At 44.0% G+C, this 24,328-nt stretch overlaps 1 protein-coding gene across 1 annotated transcript; it reads left to right on the top strand.

The window, feature by feature from the left end:
- The first annotated feature begins 345 nt into the window (after window positions 1–345).
- On the top strand, window positions 346–17,030 carry jcadb (junctional cadherin 5 associated b). The gene is made up of 4 exons (XM_086204556.1): window positions 346–484; window positions 6,056–6,488; window positions 9,157–13,037; window positions 14,082–17,030. Exons 2-4 carry the CDS (start codon window positions 6,163–6,165, stop codon window positions 14,114–14,116), a joined length of 4,242 nt encoding a protein of 1,413 aa, XP_086060682.1. The 5' UTR covers window positions 346–484; window positions 6,056–6,162; the 3' UTR covers window positions 14,117–17,030.
- The last annotated feature ends 7,298 nt before the right edge of the window (window positions 17,031–24,328 follow it).

Genomic DNA, 24,328 nt, shown 5'->3' with positions numbered 1-24,328 from the left:
CTCATTGCCATATTGCAACTGATTGGGAGTGTTTATTTAGAAATGCGTCAGGGAGACGTTGAATGCTGAAGTAACGACCTTTCTTTTAGAAAAAAAAGTGTTTCTGTCGAAGTTTAATGAGGTAATCCACTGTGTGTGTGTGTGTGTGTGTGGGTGAGTGTGTGAGACAGGTGCTCCTTATCATTCAAGTCAATATGGCAGATTGAATGAAAAAAATTACTGTTGCTATGAAAAAAAAGCAAAGTTATGGGAGAAAGAGTTTGGAAGAAACCATTCTGACATCCCTTCTCTCTGTAGCTGCATGGATGTGACGAGCCCACCCCACCTCAGCTGTAGTGAGGAGAACCCATCCAGGCAGCCAGCAACCAGCGCGTCTCTGCCTACCAATCGGCATGCTCGGCTCAGGCTCTGTGCAGTGCTCCAGTCTCAGCAGCTGAAGCTGGGCGCAGGGGAACTGCGACGGCCGCGCCAAGCATCTTCCCAGGTATGCGTCTCTCTGCTCCTACGCCCATTTTTTTCTTTTTTCATTTTTTGCACTGTTACGGCATCGCTGCTGCATGATGTCCCCCGCTCTGCCGGCACTGGCTCGATTCTAGGGAGGGGTTGCTCGCTGTGGTTGTTTCTGCGTGGCTCACGTAGGCTCCACGGTAGCGCAGGCAGCGGGTCTTGGTAAACAGTCAGCGGAGGCGCATCTGCAAACCCGCGCGTCAACTTGCACACACCTCAAAAATGTTCGCCCTTCGACACACCAGCGCCGAGCCGCCGCCGCTGCTGAAGCGAGGGACGCCTTCTCTCCCTCTCCCTCTCCCTCTCTCGCCGCATGTATTTCTTTGGGAAAAATTGCTACGGGGTTATGATTTGGACAAGCGGGATTCGTCAAAATGTAACCGTATTTTCAACTTGCGGCGCAAGTGCAGGTGGAGGTTTTTTCTCCCTGTCCCTCTCCTTGCCTCTGTGGGAGGCGCGGTGCGGGGCCAGGCAGGTATTGGGTTAGAGAAATCATTTCATAGCAGTCAATTTTTGTGTAGGCTTGTGTGCCATATTGCAGCAGCAGGGCTAGTAGGTCAGGCTGCTTGCATTCATAGACAGTGATTCCTGATACATTATTGATAGCTGTTTGTTATGATACAGCCGATCTATTTCACATCATCATTCATTCATTACATTGAGTTCTGGTGCCCCCCCCCCCCCCCCCGAAAAATCTGATTTATTCCATCTCTCTTTTTTTTGCACATGAGAACTTGAGCTTTAAATGAGTTTGCATGTGTGTGAGCCGTGGGCTCTGCTGTGCTCTGTCACTAGGTAGGATGGAGGTACACTCCCTAAGCAGCCAGGGTGGTGCTGCCTGCTACTGCTGATGTGTTACAGTGGCCAGCCACTACCTGTGCATGCAGACTGCTACAGGCCTGGCTGTGCATGGAGGGTCCCTCCCTCGGGACCACGGGGGTGATTGGGTGGCTGGTTTGTGGTGGTCAACAACAACAACAACAACAACAACAACAACAACAAAAAACTACATTTTTCCAGTAAATGTAGACTTGAGTTAAAGTTCTGTGCTGCACCAGAGTTGTCAGTCACAGAGCCCTGGGTGGTTGGAGACTGGAAAAAAATGCCACCAAGTTGTTCCTTCAGCTGATTCATGGCGACAAGATAACTTGTTCCCTCAAATTTGTTCTTCTAGGGGGTGGAAAATATAACTTGTTCCCTCAGTGTAAAGGAATCCATGGCAATGAGATGTGACTTGATTCCTCCTTTAAAATAATTCATGGTCACAACGGAAGTTGTTTAATTTAGTTATTCCGAGGTAATGAGATGTAACTTTTGCTCTCAATGTGATTATTTTTTGAGGAAATTGAGGGGGGAAAGTTCAAAATTGAGGGAACGAGTTCATGGCCACATGACCGACCCCCCCGTGGCCCCTGCAGAGCTCAGTAATCAGACATCCACACACGAAGAACGTCAAACCCTCAGTTTATTGAGATGGATAACTTGTTCCCCAGAATCAGTCGATCACAGGAACAATGAACAGCTCGTGCCCTCAAAATAACTATGAGTTAGTTTTTACAGTCTCATTTTGATGAAATGGAGTGAACAAATTTAACTTATGGCAACAAATTAACTAAACTGAGAGAACAAGTTGTATCTCATAGCCCGCAAACTAATTAAAGTGGGGGAACGAATTATATCACGGGACCTTAAAGTAGCTAAAATGAGGGAATGACATGTATACTGTGGCTAGAGATAACCAAACTGAGAGAACCATCTCTATCTTGTGGGCACAAATTAACTAAAGTGAGGGAACAAGTTACACCTTGTGGCCACATCCTGATTTTTCCTCTGCCTCTATGGCCCCTGTAGGGCTCCCTAATCGACGACAGTCAAGGACTTTAGAAAAAGCAATTGATTCGTGTCCTCCGGACCGACTTTAACGACTGTTTTCCTCCCTGAACTCCCTCCAACCAACTCATGCGTGTCCCAGTCTACGTCTGCTGTAATTTGCATTGGTAGTTTTGTTGTTGCTATGCAAAAAAAAAAAAAAAAAAAAAAAGGCTCATGTGCCATATTTCCACTGCAATCATTTGAAGCTGTGACCTTGTCAAAAGAGGGTCACTGTGTGTCCACCAGCTCCCTCCGGGTCCGGCGGATGAAAGTCATTGTTAAAGGAAGCCACTTTTCTCTGGAACCTGTTTTCCCAGGATTTGGTTGATTCAAGAAGCTCTCGAGATGATTTTTGCTGCATCAACCACACCACCTATTCGCTCCACTTGAAGAGCCGGGAATAGTTGGAGGACTCAGGAGCTCTGATTTCAGCATGCTGATTTTTTTTTGATGTTATTTTCGGCTCTGCACAAGCTTTTCCAGTCACTGAAGTTACAATTACATTCATAAATTGGATAATCCATTTCACATATGTTGTCCATGAGAATGTGCACGGTGTGGTTTTAAAGTGGAGATTTTCTGCTTAGGGTTGTACAGCTGGATAGTGTTACTCATCTCCAGGCTATGGGCTGATATGAAGTGTTACAGTGACTCAGACGCGAGGAAATAAGCTCCCAGGCCAGAGGCAGCTCCGAACCGCCAAGAGGACAAAGTTTGGTATCGAGAAACGTTAAGGTCATTCAAAGGTCAAGAGAAGAAGAGAGAGTTCATGCAAATAATTTGACTGAAATGGTTGTTTCTATACCAGATATTAAGAATTGTTGACATGGACAGATAAAAGATATAACTGACAGACAGATATCCTGGATTAGGTGGACTTTTTTGGCAGTGTGTTCCTGTTTGGGTGCGGCTACATCCAGTTAGCATTGACGGTCTGGAATATCTTCATTCATCAGTGTTGGGGAAACGTGCTGGAAAAGTACTTCAGTTTAGTGATAGATTATTGAAAGAGTACTTCGCAGAGTAACTCTGAACATGTTGCATAAAGGAATTTATAGTTACATGACCCAAAACTGAAGGTATAGAGCAGCACTTTTACATATAAGTGAGTGTCCCTGACATTCAAGTCCTTGCCGACCCATAACGGAATTTTTGTCACGCAGACTCGCACGTGGAGCGAGCAGAAGCTCTCATCACCTACAAGTTCTAATGACGCAAAAGAAAATGTCTCTGAATCGGAATCTTCTGCTGGAAAAATGACAGCAACATGGCATGTAACATTCTAGCGGGGCTTTTATATGAACTCACAGAGCTGCTGCCATGTGCATGAATGCGTTCAGAAAACTGTAGTTTCATTCTTAGTGGAGACCGGGAGTCTCAACGAGCAGAAAACAGATGCTGCTGATCCTCCTGTTTCGGACTCTCCTTTGCTGTGTACCTGCAAGTATCAGTTGGTTTGAAAGTTCTTGTCTTTCAACCTTTGAATGACCTTGACGGTACATCAGAAATGGACTCTTACTCAATGTTCCCGATCACTAAGGTCCTCCACATGTCAGTGTAACCACCCAGAACAAAAGCTCTGGATGTCAATGAATAAAATTCATATAAATGTTTTGGTGATTTTTTTTTTAGACTCCAATGAATATTTATAATTTTAGCTTTAAATTGTAGTAATATTTGTGAGAGTAACGCAAATGGCACACAGATGGCAGCATTTTAATGTGGCTAATTCTTTTCTAGACATAATTACCAAGTTTTATTACAGGGGCCAGCGTAGCCCAGAGGTAGAGAGTTGAATTCTTTGTTTCCTGTCACTAAAACAACAAGGACAAAAGAAGTCACATGAAACCTCCAGAAGCAAATGTAGTGAGACTCCCGCTGTTGCTCGTGGTACAGTTACAACATCAGGCTGCTGGATTTTGTTCCTACACAGGAAAACACACACTGTAACAACAGATATTCTGGGAATGCAGAGCGGAGAAGCTCACTGGAGTCCCGTCAACTGTGTTCCCCCTCTTGTGTCGGGTATCTATCACTGTAGCTTTGCATCGGGATTGAAAGCATCTTTGAGTACCGGAGATGGAATTGTGCGTTTGCCGTGAACAATGTTGGGGGAGCATCAACCTGCACGACAGTGACTCGTGGCACGTTAGTCGATTCTGCTGCTAACGTCTTTCAACGTGCGCTCGTTCTTTAAGTGACACCTTCGAAATGGGAAATGAACGGTGAGACCCAATTCAAGTCCAAACAGGAAGAGCCAAAATGCTAATGTGTGCGAAGCCTTTCATCGCTGCGTAACTGTTTCACAAACCATCCACCGTCATCTTCAGGCAGGACGGACTCTTGGAGCCTATAATTAATGCATCCCACTGGCGCGCGCACACACACACACACACACACACACACACACACACACACACACACACAAAATCTGTGTTTGAGCAGAAAACAATGTTTGATTTTACCTAAAATGAATTGTCAACTGCACATTCATGAATCACTGAAGTCAATATCGTGCAAAAATCCCAAACATCTTCAGCGGCAGTGGTGAGGCTCTGAAGCCTTTATTTACGTGATTGGGAACAAAAAGTGGAGTTTGGAATAAAACAAGGTATTTAATAGCATCTCCTGCCGCTTCTGACGGGAATGTTGCATTCCACAGACTCAGTCGACTGATTAATCTAGACAACCACCATTGGTTGCAGTGCATGTTGCATTTTAGAAAACAACAAAACATGAATTCATTTGTTGCTGTGTTGCTACATTTTTCTGTCTGAGAAGGTTTTAGTTTGGCTCTGATTGTAAATAGAAAATGAACTCATCAAAATGTATTTTTTCGGGGATAAACTCCATAATGAGTGCGCAAGACTCAACTTGAGCCACCGTTGTCCAAACTAATTGTAGACAACGCCGTCTGCTGGAATGAAGGTTAATTCATTCATTATCATAATGCTGACTTTGATTGATTTTTTTCAAGGGGTAACTTTTGTTTTCCTTGGAGGAAGTTGCATGCGGGAGTCAGACGGCCGGCCCTGGACCGTCTTTTCCTCGTGTGTGTCTTCGGTTGATTGTCTCTTTCCTCCATCTTCAGTCTCATTACCCTTCATATTCTATCACGTCCTTCATATTGTCCTGATGCTGGTTATTTGATTGTTCCTCAACTTGACATAAATCATTGGAGCTAAGAGCACAAAAATGTCATTCCTCAGCATATTTGGGAGTCAGGTTCTTTTCTCTCATCATCCTCTGATTTTGTTTTTGATGAGTGGGTTCAGGACTCACATTCTGTTGCTCCAGGTCCCAGCCTTGTTGTGGTATCAGTATTATGACCTGCATGTGTGTGTATGTTCATACGTGTTATGTTTTCTGTATGAGATTCTCCTGGTAATGTTTGCTTTGTTTATTTTTAAGTTTTTAAGTTCTGAATGCTCGAGTAACCCTAGGAGACCCAGTCATACCAGCACAAAAGAATCAATTTTGTTGAAAAGGTGTCACTCAGCTTTCAACGTAACTCATGCTAGGGTGAAAAAATACTGCATTAACACATCTTGAATGGGAACACAAACATGTGTTCTCTGACATCAGCTAGCGTGTTGAAAATGACACATCCTTGATTTATGTGCATGCTGACATAATCTGTTCACGCCACCTCTTCCCTCCTTTGTGCTCCCTTAAGTGATGGCCTCTGCTGAGCAACTGTGCTCCAGCTTCCACCAGCAGCACTGCGCATAAGGCAACACACCCACCTTTGCCCTCCTGCCCAGAAGTGAGAGAGACACCACCATGTACAGTGTGGAGGACCTACTCATTTCGCATGGATATAAATTGCCCAAGAGCGGCCCTCCGTCTGCCACGCCTTATGACAAGCGCCCTGCTGATTGCCAGCGTGAACTTGTGGACAACAGGGCTGGCCGGGGGACACTGAATGGGTATGAGGCGGACCGCGGGGCATCTCTCACAGGGATCTACGGCAGCAGGCAGGCACTGGTAAAGGGGTACCCCACCACAGACAACGAGAGCGGGGAAAGGAACCAAAGGAGAAAAGAAGCCAGCATCGGTATCCTAGGTGACGCTCAGCCATTGGGTGATTCTCTTGCTACAGATAGCGGGTGAGTGTTTTTTCCCTGTCTTTTGCGATCCCCACACCCTTTACCCTCCTGCTTCTCCTCTTTCCCTTTCCTCACTGGGGCCCTTCGGTATTGCATGCAAGTCTGCACTGCGCAGGTTTTTTTTTCCCTCCTCTTCCCTTTCCCCTCCTTCCTGAGCTGCAGAACACAGTAGCTGCAGCAGCACCGCTGACATATCTTATGCTGGGATGTGAGGAATTATGAAAGGTGCCTTTGCACTAGTTTAAGTTGTTTGCATTCCTGCGCAGAGAGATAGCTTGTGTCTCCGTGGAGCCCACCCATGCATCCAGCAGGCAGGCAGATGTAAACAGCAGCACTAGACAGAGAGCAAACTGAGGAGAACTGAACATGCCTCAAGACAGGCGCGTAATCACTCCACTGTAAACACTGGCACACTGAATCACGCCCAGCACGTGCTCTATGATGTCAGCATGTTGCTGGGCAAGTGTGCACAGCGCGGCTCCCCTCAGCCATACAGTAGCATATGCTGCTGAGGATGATCCATTGACTTTGCTGCGTTAATGACTGAATACAGTGACTAACACAGTGATTTCGTGCAGTTCATGTATGAGATGGAGCTCTTAAAAAAGGGGAATTCATTTTGGTTTTGTTTAGTTCTCATCTTATTTATTCGGATGGATGTTTCACAATCCGGTGTTGAAGTATGCCTTTATATACATTCGCCATTTTATTGAGGCCACAAATCACTGGTCTCAAGTGATCGTTTAATAAAAGTGCATCGGCTACCCTGGTGGATTTTGTACATTCAAATTCCAACAAGGATTTCAAACACATGCCCTTTCTTCCATTACAACTGTCTGCCATCAGGACGACTTTACGAACACTTGGATGGGACTGATGACCTGGGGATCGTCACGGTGTTTCCTCTGTACTGCTTCAAGAAAATTAGGGAACTAAAGAAATAGAATAATTTTACAAAATTACTCTCTCTCACACACGCATAAAGCATGCAGTTGCGATGTTTAAACTGAATCTGTTGTGATTAAGTGTGCCGTTTCTGACATAACAGTTTAGGCAGTGCAACATGATGATCACAATGTCTTGCAATGATTAGGTAAATATGGAACCGTAGCAAACGTTACCTTCAGGCAGCGCTGCTTTATCTCACTGCAGTGGAACCAACGGTTTGAACATGCCAGCAGTCACTCGTCATGCAGCTGCCTTTTGATGTCATTTCAATGAGCCTTTGTCAGATTATAGGAATGTTTATATACGTTCACAGGAGGCATCGTTTTCCATTTCTCCTGTTTTTTTCCCACTTTAAATGTAGGTGGGTCATACAATTAATTCCCTGATATTTAACACGTTTTTTTGTTGTTGTCACTTATTTTGAGATGAACTGTTCAGAAGGCTGTTTTCTCATTCATCTGCTCAGGAGGAACACCTTAAAGGTGCTCACCTTTTCTTCAGATATAGGTTTAAAGTGTTCAAGGGTTATTTGTGACATCACGACTAGACTGGAGCCAACCCTGGCCCAACATGCACACATGAGAAGTGTAGCGATACCCCCACCAGTCAGAGTTGAATGTATCAACACTGAGTAAATTAGACAATTACATGCCAAATCACTCTTTAGTCCATCGTGATTAGTCAATTGATTTAGCCCATTCATGGCCTATTTTTGAGGCTCATGTCATGCAAATTACAGGAGTCTGGTTTTCCAGTTATCTGAACCAAAACCTCCATGATATGGATCAGACAGCTTACGGGAAAATTTGTGCTCAAGCACAGACTTACTAGGAATGGATGGACCACTCAGGGAAGTAGAAACCATCTTGTATCCCCAAGTTAATTCTTTGCATTTTTGAATTCAGAGTGTTTCAGTGTGGGACAAGGAGGAAATGATATTTTAAGTATCTCAAAAAAAACAAAACAGACACAAGTTATTTAAAAAACAGGTTATTTGTTAAATGTGTTTAAACAGGCCTGAAAGGGAAAGGTGCTCTCTTATCAAATCACTTAATGGAATGTTTTTGCTTTAACAACTACTGTCGCTGTCCAGATGACCAGCTTCCAAGATAGGGTCAGCACAATTTAATATGCAGATCATATTGCAGTAGCATCACAATTTCATGGTGTCTTCAAGGGACCGGAGAAGCTGACTTAAGCACTTCTGTCTCATATGTCCTGGCTGTGTTGGAAGGCCAGAACTGCCAAAGAAGATACAGGCTTGAGACTAAGATGGACATGCAACTTCTAATAATTATCAGAGTTACTGATTTAATGTTGCTTAGATTATCAAAGAAATTGAGATTGCACTTTGATATTTCCTTGATCAGTTTTATTTTACTGAACGTGTTCAGATAGTTTTATGGATTATCCAGAGTCGAGGTCCAAGACCCAAGAAAAGTAAAGGTGATGCACCCGAATAGGCCACCTTTACTTTTCACAAATTACAGAAACATGTTATTTTTTAATCACACAGAATACTTAATATTTGGTGTCACTTAACTGCCAAATACTATGAGGCTGTCAGTAACATTAAAAGATTTGTAGAAATGATCCCATGTGGCAAATCATGCTATAACACCATGAGAAATTAGAAAAAGCATGACCAAATGTCAGTCAACCTACCCAACCATTTCCCTGTGCATGGTGCTTCTCTTATTAAGTTTTCGTGTCTCTACAGGTTCTACGATGTTCCTAGTTTAACTTATTCAGAGCCTCTAAGTCATGAGGAGAGGGATGTTTCCTACTGGCGGAGACGAGGCCAGGACTTCAGCATCCTCCTGGACTATGCTGATGGCAGGGAGCTGAGGGCCTCTGCAGGGGCATGGAGACCCCAAGCCCTAATAGCAGCAGAGGAACACAGGGCAGAAAGGCAAGCGCAGCAGCTATGGGAGGAGATTTCCTGGCTGAGGGATCATGATGTACCTGGTCAGCTAAGGGTGACTGGGGAGAGGAAGTGTCAGAGCCTTGGTACAGAGGAATGGAGGCCTGCTGTGGGCCTGGGAAGGCAGTTGTCGGATGGGGATGGGGAAAGGTGGGCTCAGGAACAGTATCGCCTGAGGACACCGGAGGGTTTTTTTCACCCTAGAACTAAAGCAAAGTCTCAGTCTCTCCCAAGAGTCGTATCACCCGATGGAGCAGTCAGCAGAGAGCTCATTCCATCTAGACCAAGCCTCCCTGACAGACAGAGGATGAGCAGCACTGTCTTCTCTGGGCCCTATAGTAGGTATATCTACAGCGGTGCTGTTGGCAGGGACCGGTGGGGCAGGAGTGCTGGGCCAAGCAGCCATGTTGCACTTTTACCAAAGCCCAGGTTCAGCAGGCCTTTAAAGCCTCCATCATATGAGATTCACCAGCAGACTAGGGGTAGCGCAGAAATGCTTGCTATTGACCAGGGTGTCAGACAAAAAGACCGGCCTATCTATTATCCCAGGGGTGGAGAGCTGAGACAAGATTATTTTGCACAACACTCCCTCTCTGGTATGGAGCCCCCTGGCTATATCCCACCCCCATCGTATAGAAGAGCCCCACCCCCAAGAGCAGTTTCAATCAATCGCAATGAAATGGTAAACCTAAGATGGAGGGCTGAAGCTCTGCAGATGACTGGCTCAGATCCTGGAAGATGGTTTTCTAGACAGTCAGGGGTTTCATGGCTGGAACATTATGGAGATCGTGCAGCATCCTATAGAAAACAGGTACATTCGGGATATGAAGAACAACAACCAGGTCATGCTCGTCATTTACCAACAGAAGACCCAAGAGTAAAGCAAATCTCAGGAGGGCCTGGCGGAAATTCTCTCACTGATTCAGACAAGATCCGAAACATCAACAAAGAGATTCCGGCCACTAAGATTTTAGGACAATCTACACATGATAGTGCCTTTCCTCCCCAACAGGTGCCAGCTCTCAATACTGGCCCCAAAACAACTCCCAATGAAAATGATGGGAGTAATCGTTGGAGCAGCAGGGGAATGAACAAAAAAAGTGACAGTGTAGCTCCTGAACAAAACCGTAGTCAGTTTTTTCCTTCATCTATTCTGGGTAAACCACCACCTCCACCATGCAAGCCGGCTGACCAGGGTGTTTCTGAAACTGTGACAGAAGTAAAGAAAGTGGAACAAACTGAACCACCAGAAAAAGACAAATCCAAGAATCTAAAAAAGAGACTTAGTGAAACAATTTTTTGTTTGGTGTCCGTTCCAGTTACTCCACAGCTCACTGGGACAATCCGTGATCAGAATAACAACAATGAGAAGTCCCCAGACCCAGCAGACAGTCCGAGTGACAACAAAACTGGTCATTTAACAAACCAAAGTCTCCAAAGCACATCCTCAGCTGAGGCCGAGCTGCAAGCACTCACTGGTAGCATTGCAAGCAGCAAAACAAGCAGCAGAGCAAGCAGTAAAATGTTTAAAAAATTGCCCTGTAGACCCCCTAAAATAAACCATTATAAGGAGTTGAAACTGTCAGGATCCTGGCCTGCAAACCAGTATCGAGACCAGGAGACACAAACTAGCCCCGACACCCGAAAACCTGCCTCTGAAAACAAGGAAGCACAAGAGGACCCTGTCCCTCCCGGCACTGAAGCCCCTTCTGATAGCAGTGGTTTAGCAGTGGGCACTGCCTTCAGTTTTCCTATTAAGGGAGTGAAGAGCCTGAAACTATCAAGCAACAGCGCCTTCTCCCTGACTGCTACCTTCTCCAACCAGCTGAACAAGAGCACAGCTCAGCAGCCAGCAGTACCACCCTCAGGAAATGTGGAGGTGACCAAACCAGCAGCAAACAGTGGGCAGGAGGTATTTGAAGTTCCTGAGTTCCTGCTGAAACCGGTCACCCAGCGACCATGGGATGCTGTCAAAGAGCTGGAAACCATCAAAAAGGAAGTCCAGGATCAACAGCAGCAACAGGGCAGCAAACAGGCAAGCGTTGACAAGTGCATAGAGGACCTCAACGAGGCCTACAAAGATATCTTGGAGCTAGGCACTGCCAGCAATAAAGTCCCAAAGGGTTCTGTTCAAATCCCTGAGCGTATCAAAATCCGACTGACATCAGAGCCTCTCAACAAGCCCAGCAGCCTTAGGCGCAGTGCAGTAAGCTGGTCTGTTGACCCAGAATACAGGGAGGTCAAGAGCGCCTTTTCAAGGCCTGCAACAAAATCAGTTACCTTCAGTAAGCAGCTTAGGGAGGAGCTCCCTGTACCACCTCGAGAGACAGGCTTTAGAGAATACAGGGTTGTTGCGCATCTTTCGCGCAGACGCAGCAATGATGGCAGGACCGTCAAACTCGACCTGCCAGATGAACCTATTGAGACACCACTTTGTGACTTTAGTCCACCAATGCACACCACGGCAGCAGAGGTGCCGTGGGCAGATAGACAGCCCATGCAGGATGCCTCTACTCTCACAAGTCCCCCTGATTATGAGGACATATGCCAGGCTTTGCGTCAGTCAAGAGACACAACGGATGTCAAAAAAGTGTCTGCTGGCAGCAATGATGGAGAGCCTCCACAAGACCTCAGTGGTGACTCAGAGGAGGAATGTCCTATATGTAAAAGAGAGCTTGAGAATCAGATGAGACAGGGTCCACTGCCTCCACTTCATGAGGAGAACAGCTCGGACAGCTCAGCAAATCAAAATGGCAGCCCACCACAGTGCAGTGCGATAGAAAGTCCAGCAGAGGATACAAAGACAGAGGAGCCACTTGACTCAAGTTTCAATCAGCCAGGATCTGACCTGCGCGCTGAAACAAGGGAGCAGCATTCATTGACGCAGGAAAATGTGGGAGGGGATGAAAAAACAGACAATGCTCAGGCAGAAAACTTGGACAATTCGTGCACAGCTGATTCAGCTGAGAGCGTGCTAATGAATGCAGATACAGAGGACAGTGCATCCACGATCGTGCCAACTGATGTGCCTGCAGACTCCCAAATCAAAGGGGACCAGACTGTTAGTGAAACAGCAACTGAGGAAATCGAGGTGAAAGAGGGAGAAGTCATTACAGGTGAAACATCCGAGGGTAGGGTGGACAAACAGACAGCTGAAGTGAAAAGTGAGTGTGAGGTACAAGACAGTACATTGATTGATGACAAGCAAGAGAAGAAGCCATTTGCTGTCCCAGAGCATAGACTTGGTCTACGGACCCAGCTAGGGCGAGACCATCCAGGGTTACCAGAATTTCCACCAGACAGACTACCACTTTCTGTTCCCCCAACTCAAGACCGCAGGCTGTCTCTGAGCTTGGAGGGGGAGAGGAGGAGCAGGGGCCCCTCCCATCGAATGGAAGCTCTGCAGAATAAGCTAGCTATTTCTCCGGGCCGGGTGGCCGTTGAGCGTTTGGCCAGAATGAGAGACGTAGACGTTATGTATCGTATGAGGCGTCTCAGCATCAGGAGCACTGACTCTGGGGAAGGGGAGGCAGAGGTAGAGGGAGAAGGGAAGGATGAGAGAGTGGATGATCCTCTCAGCGCATCTCAGAGAGACAAGGAAAATGATGAAGAGGTCACCCATTCACATCAGGTCTCAGAAGAGACAGTGTTGCAAGATGAGGAGTCATCGTTCTCAGGTAAGATAAGAAAATAAGAGGAAATTAAACTTTGAGGACTCTTGATAAAAGACCGTTCATACAGCTTTGAAAAATTATACCATTTCAGAATTGTGGCTTTCACTTTCCGAATTTGACATGAATGAGACATCAATTTGTGTAACTGGAGATGGTTGAAACCATTTTTTTTTTATCTTGTTTTGCAAATCTTCTTCATAAATATGCATTTGAAGAAAACATGTTAAAAGACTTACATCTCCTAATAACAATCCATTACATTAAAGAACTAATCAACTGTTGCTGCAGTTAAGGACACCTCCACTAGGTGGTGTCGCTACTGAGACAGAGTGTAGGTTTTCTACTTTTCACAGCAAAATCAAGCTATAGTGCATCTATTTTGTTTCTGTCTTCTCACACTGACAATACCAGAGACAGCTGCCAACACACTCACATAAAACACATGCCATGACTGTTGCAGTAATAAAAACAGTGGATAAATAGTTTTGAGTATCTCACAACCCCTGTGAAATTACTTGATCCATTTGGTCGAATATGAGTTGGAAATTCAGAGGAGCCACACAATTAAATTGTTACCCCTCTTTCAAGTTAGCAGGGGGCTAACCGGAAGCAGCCAGCTCAGCGGGCGTTAGTCTCCAGGTGCATGTTTTGCCTGCAGCGCAAGATGTATTTTCTCAGTTTAGTGGTAATGTCAACACATAAATTTCGTATACTACGAAATGCTGAAAGATGTTCTTAGCGGCACTGAGCTTAATGGGCGTTGTCAACTTGTTTGGAAAGAGCTAGATTGCATCTGCTAATATGCAAAAGTTCTGCACAATAGATTTTAATCCATAATAATTCAGATTTCCTTCACTGGAGTAACTATGCAAATAGGAATTTGTTATTTTAGACTGACAAATATAGGAGCTTTTGACAACTTTTAATTTGCTGTTCCTGCTCCACGACGTCTCTTCACTTTAAAGGCCCGCTTTAGTCAGAACACTGAATAAATAAAGATAAAAATACACCTTCACCAGATTAATAATTTTGCCCTTTACGTCCTAGAACCCCAAGATCCAAGCCGAGTGGAGACAGCATGAAAAGACTGTGTCCATCATCTCCATCTGAGGTTTATAGCTCCAACACTGTGACCTGGCTGCCTACTAGAATGCCTTCATCTCATCTTGACACTGAAATGGCCTTCTTGTCCGACAAGAGCATTGTGTACACCCTCACCCTCGGCGCTGCGTTGACTACTATGAGTGCTGTTCCACTGCCAAAGGGAGGTGCCCCTTTAACATGTGGGGCAACTTCCACCCTGAACCCTAACCCGGCCTTCCCTCACTGACTTCCCACTACCCCATCAGTCCGCCATCCCCGAGCCTTAGTCTTCTTGTAGCGGCTTGTCCTCTCTATTCTATCCTCCCTATGCTTTTCTCATCGGCAGACATTATGCAATTCTTTCGTGCATACTAGAACTTATAAAATACAGTCAAGAGATTTTTTTTGCATACCGAACGAATCTGTTAGTTTACAGGTGAGCTGGATATGAATGTATAATTTATGTTTAACTTAATGTAGACATGGAAGGGTTATTGTCACATGTTGTATTTCAACTACACCAAAATAAACTGCGTATCTGGTTGTCGTGGTGAGGCGACAGCTTGCTGTTTTAGAACTGGACATCACTGTATTTGGCTCGAGAACTGTTTTTTTTTTTTTTTTTAAATTTCCAGACGAAATCAATCAACCTCATGGCTTTTGTACACACTGCAGATCATAACCCATAGAGCTCTTCAATGAAGAATGACTCTGTGCCACATGACATGATACATCTACGACCTATTACACGATACACTGGTTCTACGCTGGACAGGGAGAGTTGCCTTCTTTAAACCAGATTTGCGTTTCCTGGTTGGATCAGTTGATAATTCGTCCCCTGATCAATCTGATATATAAGCTCCCATTTCCAGGTTATTTCAGGAAGCAATAAAGGCACGGATTGAGCTCAAGAGGTGGTCGGCAACTTTGATAGAGATGGATCTAGAACAAAAAAGATAGGTAGAGCAATATTGTTGTACAAACAGCTCAGTGGTGTAATGGAGCTACCTGTAGGAACCATTGTCAGGAGTTTTAATGTGAAAGTGTCATTCAAGTCATAATTACAGGTATATGGAATCGTGTCAGGGTATTTGGGGCGCTTCACACGGGGTGGGTGCTTTACTTCATGATATATATCTATGTTCATACATCTGTGTCACAGAGATGACATTTCACTGAATATTTATTTTTGTTATCATCAACTTGTTGATCAGTTTGCATAATGTACAAAATAAAGTATATTTTAAATATTTTAAGAGATATTTTGTATTTAACCATGGAATTTTATTTCTCCACACTTATATCAAACTATGTCTGTAAAGTATCATAATGAGAGTACACATAATTTTCTAGTGCTTTAAAATCAAACTGAATGATATCAGAAGGGATGGCCCTGTGGTGTGCCTTGATCACACAATTCGGTTTCGATAGGGTTCATCACTGCGAGTGCTGGTGGAAAAATCTCTGATTGTGCCATGGTTTCCTATTTGATAGTGCTTTTCCATACGCTAACATAGTCAATGTTGAACGCTCCTTGTGATATCTGATCCATCAGCCCATCTCCGCTGCATCTCCAACGTCAGACACCGCCCCTGTCTTTTTTTGTCTTTGTACGTCTTCCAGTTCCGATCATGTAGTGCTCTGTTGTCAATTCCTCAAAACGTGTTTAGAAATAAAATTGGGAAATTATTTATTTTCCTTCCTCCCTTACTTCCATCTTTCCCTCTTCCTCCTCCTTCCCCGATTTATTTCATTTTAAGGTAAATGTTCATTTTGTGTAAATGTTTCTGCTGTCACAAACACTGGTTGCACTAAACAACGGCTTGTCTGGCTAAAAACACGTATTTGCAAAGAGGATGAAAGAATTTAGGGGGAAAAAAACAGGGTTTTCAAAAATAGTCCAAAACAAACTCAACAGTTATGTAATGGTCACACAAAAAAAAACCAACAAGAAAAAGATGGATGAAGTATTGATTCACGTGTTTTTTCCCACGAAGCAGGCGTTGCATTGGTGGAACCACAGATCTGTAAGAATTCATCGCTGTTTGGTCGATCGCCTAATCGTTATGTAGCATTTTTACAGTTGTAGCATTTTTTCAGCCCAGAACCTTGTCTTGGTACTTCAAACATTTCTTGTAAATTTTGAATAATCATGTCGCCTTATTACGTGTGCATTACATTATACTCCAGGCAATGCCAAATACTAATGTACTAAGCACTGTTTCATACCTTTTACAGACAACTTGCTGTTCTGCCAGTCCTCCAGCTGCAGAGGTCCAGTAGCATTGCAGAGAGTTTCTGCTCTTCATGCTGTTTATCTGTAGGAACATTTAATCAAAACTGTGAGCCCCAAATAAAACTAAAAGCATAAATTTAAATTGTAGTACAAGATGAGATCTGGTGTTTTAAGCGAAGCCCATCGTGTCAGCGTCACAGGGAGGACAAGCTGTGTACTGGCGGGATTACGAACATCTCATTTTCAATTCATTTTAAAGACTGCAAGGCCTCCGTCTTGTGTGTAAACTGCCCCTTATGACATCTGAATAGCTATTTCAGTTCCCCCTATAATTGGCATGTCAGGTACACTTGAACATAGTGTCATTTGACTTTTTGTACTGCAGGTTATGTGCAACATGAAGTAATTATGCACACTTGTAATATTTTCTATTTTCATATGAGATTTAAGTGCTTTTTGTACTCACTGACATCTTTTTTTCTTCCTTGCATGAAATGCAAGAACGAGGAGGAAAAAAATGTTTTTCATAAAGTATATTTGCATTTGGTACTCCAATAGTAAAACCAGTGGGCAAGACATTATGTTTCATAATATCATTTACAAAACTATGCCAAGTATTTAAAAGCTATTTTTAGAGTAAATCAAAAGAGAACTCATTCATTTTTTTCCTTTCAGACATGCCTTTATCTTTGTATCTATAAATATGAGGATAATCCATAGTCATATGATTGTGCTACTGTTGTATGATACTGCAGTCAGATTCATAAATAAACTCTTTGCATGAACATTGTGTTTGTGATCAATTGTCTTAAAAAAGCCAGATGTGCCTAACAATTTAGATACAAGTGAAGGCCTCTGCTTGAATGGGAAGGACACAAAGAGGAGTGGGAAAACGACAGAGTTCAGTCGGAATGTCAGAGGCGGCGTCAACATATTCAAAGGCTAAATTACATTTTCAAAAGAAACTCCCCTCAGAGCTCAGAGCTCCCCTTAGCAGATAAAGTGCACACAAGTGTGTGCAAATATCTGTGGTTTCACACATGTACATTGGTGGACTGACAATTTCAGACCAATTACCCTGCCAGACTGTCACGCTGAGCTCCACTTGCTGCATCAAAGCGTTGGCAAAGACAATACTTGAGCTGAACCTTGTAAAAACCTCCCAGCGTGCTGTCGGAGGCTTGGAGGGCATCCATCCTCAGACGCTGTTCAAATTCCTCCGCGTGCCATCTTCCTCTAAAAGGAAAGTGGGAAGTGTGATTAGTACTTCCTCTTATGTGGTTATATTTGATCCCTGTACGGAAAACCATTCCTGTCGTTGCCATTGCTACTTTGCTCTAGGGCACTTTGGCAGGTACATGAGTCAACAGGAGGGCTACAAAAGACAAAGTGTTATATACCAGAGAGACGCCGTTACGGTCAGGCACGATGGTTTCTGTAGGTACTACGAAACAGAACTAAAATGGCACATTGAGTACTACAAATACAGCACTGTTGTACTGTATTCTTGTGCAATTTGTAACTGCCACAGTGACCTTTACCTTTAACCTCCAACACTCTCTTCCAGTCTCAGTGGAAGCATTAACCATGGTTGAAGAAATTTCCTCAAGGTTTTCCAGAGACGGCACTGAAAAACTGACCTGACTGACAGACGGACAAACTGAGGACGTAATGCCTCCAACTTTCCCCGGTGCAGAGACAGGAAAATGTGTTCTATGTCACAGCAAACCGTCACAGCCCAGGAGGGAAAGTAAATCCAGGTCCGTCCAGGCCACCAAGCTCTCTGGAGTGAGCATCGGGCCAAGGCTCTACCACCGGCCTGGACAGCGGTGATGGATGCTTCAGTCCACAACCAACGGGGTTGGGGTTGTTGGGTCGTTGGGTCGTTGGGTTGACTTTCTTTAAAATGTAGTAAGTTTGGGCTTTTATTGGTTTTTAGCAACAGCAGCATGTGTAAGAGTGTGAAAGAGGGACTTGAGTCAGCGCCAATCCTCCAGACAACTGTCGTACTGTGAGAAACAAAATAAATACGTCCCATAAATACCTACAGATAATAAAGCATAAATTAGCTGATTTGCAGGGTGGAGGGCTTTTAAAAAAACAAACCATCCTATTGTGCAGGCACACTCAATTCAAAATGGCCGCCTCTTTCGTCAACAGTGTGAGCACTGTTTTAAATGTACAATTTTATGTCGTCTGCGTGTGACATTAAAACAGTCTTGAACGCAGTACTATTCCTCTGACATCCGTAGACACTTTACTGTGATTTTTGAGTGTGGAAAAATACTTAATGTACTGTTACCACCTGGAATATCAACTGTTCACCTTCTCCTACAGGAACGTCAACTTGGAGTCCCTTCAACTTCCGACCTCCCTGTACCGAGGTAAACCGAGGTAAAATTGATTTAACCTCAGTCTTTTAAGGCCAATGAGCCTCGACTGGTGGACGCCACTGGTGTGGCTGCAGCGTTTCGCTGCGGTGTAAATGGGCGTAGCCAGGTTGACTTACCGGGAGCCGGTGAGGTAGCGAGCTGGTGACGTAGCGCTTCAAGCTAAATGGCCTCACTTCATTGGACAACAATTTCAGGTGTTAGCCGACATTCCAAAAGTTACACCCTCCTATTAAGTAGTAGGAAGTTGTTGTTTTTACTTACCTTTGTTGATGAACTTGAGTTAGAATCGTTTTTTTCTAAATATTAAAGCTTGTCCGTGTCAGTAGTTACTGCTTTGACCTCTGACCTGCTACTAGCTAAGTAGCACTGATGAGGCTCGTTAGCTGCTGTGGCGAATCCCACTGTCAAATGCTTTTATTATTTCCTTCTTTCTTACATTACATTGATTGCAACTGATATGAAAAACCCCAGACTCTGTAACAGCATGTTTCTCGTCCTGGGTCCTCACCCTGTCAGCCAGCTGCTGGTGAGAATACTACGTTTCTGTTTGTACTGGTACTAGTACTGGGCACCTGTCCAGCCTGCTGGGGATGAATAACTTCAGTGGTGGGGGAGTGACAGCTGTCCCACTGGACATCCCTGGAATTCTGCCTGTCCTCCACCCTGATAGCAGTCACAGAGTTTAAACTGTAGATGTGCTGTTTTTGTGTTGTTGTTTTTTTAAACGTTGGTTATTTAAATAGAAAACAGATCTTGTGATAAAATGTGTCAAACTATTATATAAACTGAACAAATTAAATGACACTTATTCCTAAAAGAGCTAACCCTTTTGCGTGAAGTGGTGGAAAGTCACTCGTTTACAGTTATCATGGACGTTCCAGTTCTGCACTGCACTGTAAGAAGCATGGACTCCTCATCCTGCTGTGATTACCTCCCACCACAAGATGGAGACAAGCAACAAACAAACAGAAACGAGAAACCCTACATTTGACCCCGATCCTCCTTCCTTCGGTACGTGGAGCCTTGACGTTGTTTTCTTCATGTGTAGCGTCCACTCACACACACGGGGGACACAACACTGTTGCAGGCATCACATTTTAACCACCTGGACTTGCATGCATGTGTATCACCCATGAAATGCCAACTCTGACATGTTTAAGTGCACAACTACAGACTAAATACATAAAATAAATCAGCAGCATGTGTATGTATACGTATATATATATATATATGTATATATATATATATATATATATATATATATATATATATATATATATGTATATACATACGTATACATACACACAATGCTCAACACTGAGGAAATCCTGAATTCCAGTTTGTATCTTTTAAAGATACTTTTTAGATTAAATTCAATTCTAATCAGTTTTGAGCTTTGAAAATTTGAATTTAATGCACAGCTTATATCTTTACATCTTTTTTTTTAAACATCTTTTGCTACCTCAGTTAAATTCCTGCAGAGGTCTGTGGAGAAACCGTGCTTAAAAAAATGGTCGCAGCTTGGTCCTGCTGCACGTTACGCCGGCTGAACTTTAATTCCAGGAGCAGGAGCAGGTCCTGGGGCACATTGTGCTGCTGGATTGTAGTTTTAACAGCTGATTCGATCCCCTTGCGCAAGGAGCCGATGCTTCCTGGCTATTTATGGCAGATGCCCCTCTATCAAGGCCACTCTCTTCAGCCCATACATGGTTGCTGTTGGATAAGGTTACCACACCGATTTTGGCCCACACTCTCCAAACGTCTTGGAAGCAGTTTCCTCTTACAGTCCCTCTAAACACCAGAGTCCGAAACCTGGTTGACAAGCATGGATCTTTAAAATATTACCTTTTGGTATAGTTTGAGGAACTGTTTGGGTGTTACCAGTCTGTTCCTGTACCGCTATCCTATATTTTTCTTAGCGTCACCCTCCCTGGTTTCTCCCCTTCGCCCATCTCCTCCTCTCTCCCTCTCCCCTCCTCTCCGTCTTCATTGCTCGGCTGTTGCTGCATTGATTTATTTGGCCCCGTGCAGCCGAGCTATATTTGTCAGCTGCTGAGTTTCAGCCTGCTTCATGATTTTGGATTCTCTGTTTGGGTTTACCTGCTCGTACCTGCACCTCCTGCCTCCTGCCTCCTGCCTCTGGTCTCTGCTCAGCTTCGGTCTGAACAAGGAACTAGTAAGACCTGGTGGTCTCATTGAACCTGAGCTTTACTGTCAGGATGAATGGACTTCGCCCATGTGTGTGTGTTGTGTGTAAGTATTCTTTCCTCTTTCCTTGCTTTGATTTGTTTTTATACATCGAACGCTGTAATATTTTGTTACTGCAAGAAGTTATTTTGAAATACATCTGAACATCACAGCAGTGTGATGAGTTGTTCACTGTCATGCCTTAATTTAATGTCTGCAGGTTCTTAAGTGGTATTAGAACGTCTTAAATTCAATTTTATAAATGTCCGCTCTTCAAATTCATTGAAGTTTCTTAAATATTGATGTTTTATGATGTTATATAATGTTTACAAATGTTCTATAAGTCTTGACTAACACAAACAAGCAGGACCATCACTTCTTTGGTCAAAGTTTTTCTGTTTGAAAGTCCGCGTTTATGATCGCACAAATCTTTAAACCTTCCACTGAACCAAACACTGTCTTTTATTTTCTTGAGTTCCTGCCTGTTTGCAAAAGTTGGGTTCACCTAACACGCTCCAAGAGCTCCATTTCTACATAAAACCTTTGCAAGGGACCACATAAACAGCACTGATTTGTCAAAAATTTTAGGCTTAAATTTTGTTGAAAATTCTTGTGAAAAGGTATCAAAAAGTATCCAAATTAATGGTCTGACCCCTGGCGACGACAGTCTTTCTATCTGTTAGTAGTTTGATTCATTATCTGAAAGAAAGCAAGGAGCACAAGTGCTTCGCTCTTGACTGGTTTGATGAACGCTGGATCTTGGCAGATGTGTCATGAAGGAGTTTATCTGTCGGTTCTAAATAACCTTCCAGCCTCTACCAGATTACCATGAACATCAAGTTGATGTGAATCTAATTTAATCATGTTGCTGTACAGACAGTCAGAGCAGTTGAACACTGAGCCGCAACGCAGTATTTTCCACTCCATCGGTCAGTCAGAGTACCTGCTAACATCTCTGTGAGGCTGAGAAGCCATTCATCGTCACGCATTATCAGCTCCCCGGTAGAGTAAACATCGGCGCCAAAACCAGCTGTACTTGATTAAAGTCGCTTTAGGTCCCCCCTTTAGGGTTGAATAGTGGCTCTATCAAGCCTCCCTTGAGTGCTGTGCGCTGTCTGTCTCAAGTAACCACATGGGTATTAGCATTCCAAGCTCCAGATTATAGCTGTATAGTGGTGTGTGTGTGTGTGTGTGTGTGTGTGTGCGCAGCTGATCTTTTGGCTGTGTGTTGGGCTTGTGTGTTGTTCCAACACCAGCCAGGCGTCATTTCTCCACACTTTTGTTTTTATAGCATGTGTGGGGACGTGTGACTCTCTATGGCAGTTGTTAGCGCCCGGCACCTGTTACTCCCATCAGAGCGGACGACAGGTTTACTGGTCGGCCCCCAGCTTGACCCTCAGACGCTGCGGGATTCTGTTCGTTTTCATTCAACGCGAGGATACAGACTAGCACAGAGCTCAGAGGTGTTGTAGAACGCTATCGTCAGTAGTGTTGTGCAGGTAATTAAATGTTATCCCACTGCATCACATGGCTCACTGTAATTCCGTATTGTGAAGGTTAAGCAGATGTAGCATCAAAACGTCACTCATCAGACTTAAGAAGACAGCCTTTCTTTGATACGTATTCCCACAATAATCACACCATAACTCTCAATGACGAGAGCACCGTTGTCGAGCTTAACATTCCCTCTTACGTCGCAGTTGCCACATCTGTCAAAATAATCACAAGTAGAGTTTGTTTTTTTCGAAATGGCTCAGCCCTTCATGTCACCCAGCTGCACTCGTTGGTGAAAGCTAACTAAAATAGGTTGAAGCTGAAAGAGTGTATAAATGTCGGTTGCAGTTTGAACCGTCCGTGTTTGTCAGGGAGGTTACAAGCGTTCAGCCATGTTTGCCTGCTCGAAAACAAATCTGACATTTAACCACACACCCCTGTTGTTGGTGAAAGTGGTGGCAGCCTGGGAGATTGGAGCAGCAGAGGGCTGCAGGCATGAGAATACACTTCCTCGTTCCTGAGAGGGGCGTGTTTCTAACCTGCGCCGCTCTGCTAGCCTCACCCTCTGATGTGTCTTTTCTTTGGTTCAAGGATTCAAATCCTTAGAAAACAGACATTCACTCCTGCAGGCATTTAATTTAGAAGCTGTCGACGTTTCAGTCACAAGGATCTATTTCAAGATCTAGCTGTCTAATTGTTACGTAATGTTTAAATACAAGCCATGAATGTCTTCCACAGCTGTGTGGGAGGTGCGTTTGTATCACACGGAGCAGTCTACACACGTGCAGGACCTCACAATGCACACAAGGAGAAAGAAGCAACACCACTCCCAATATTGAATATATTTATATATTTTAAGAAATAGATTTCTATCCTTATGATGATATTCTTTTCTTCTGTCAGTGAATGATTGATGATTATCAGTTTGCTTGTTTTTGCTTTCACGTGCTTGTCTAGTGTGGTGTTTTTTGTTGTTGTATTTGTCCTTCCTGGGAGTGAATAGTCACGTGATCATGAACACACCTTCAGACCAGCTGTGGTGAGATTGCTAAAATGTTCTTGTCAGCAAAAGGTTGACAACTTTTAAAACAAATGAACACAGAAGTGAGAACCGTGTGGGCGTCACATCACCCAACTCTGCGTCGCATCTTCTCCTCTGTTACTTCCTCCTCAATCTTCCCTGGAGTTCCCGATGCATCTGACTCAAGCTCGCTCGTCATACGACTGTTGAGCACTGATGATGCTGGCAGCGATGATCGAGCAACATCTCTGATGGTTACCGTCATCACCCTGAAGGCGTGGAGCTCATCCAGCGGCCCGCCAACAAGCTGACCCTTTGTTGATGTGTGATGTCTTTGGGTCACATGGAAAAGGGATCATAGCTACGACATGCATGATCCCAAATTATTCATGTTCCAGGATATGTCACTCAAATGTCTATTTCATTCATCAAAACAATTTCTAATCCTGACAATTTGTGCTTTTATCACCGGAGAGCAAAAAGCTCATCATGAACGATGACTTTCCAGATGGTTTTACCCAGCCTTTCTCTCTCTCTCACACTCTTCCAATGCAAGGTGCTTGCATGCTCATCAGGAGTGACTTGCAGTTTGATGTCTTGCTCAGTGACACTTTGGCCACTAGCCCTGTGACTGGAGGTCACAGATTTCCTAAAAGGTTACGGTATTCAGAGCAATGCGTATCATTTTTCCCACACATCCTTGTTTTTTGTGACCTGTGCTGCTAAACTTAGCTTGGATGACATTCTGTGTAAGTGATTAACAGACTGTTCTATCACATTGGGTCCATGAAGAAATGTTGCTTGTGAGTTACTTGAACTTTTTACATCATCTGTTGGTGTTCTTGCATGATGCACCTTTAAGGAAGGATGGATAAATCCT

This window comes from Aulostomus chinensis, chromosome 5, assembly GCF_037954235.1.
Source record: "Aulostomus chinensis isolate RoL2024-O1b breed Wild chromosome 5, RoL_Achi_v1.0, whole genome shotgun sequence".
NCBI classification, from domain to species: Eukaryota; Metazoa; Chordata; class Actinopteri; order Syngnathiformes; family Aulostomidae; genus Aulostomus; species Aulostomus chinensis.
The sequence above is the reverse complement of the archived record's forward strand: the minus strand, read 5'-3'. Positions and strand labels throughout refer to the sequence as shown.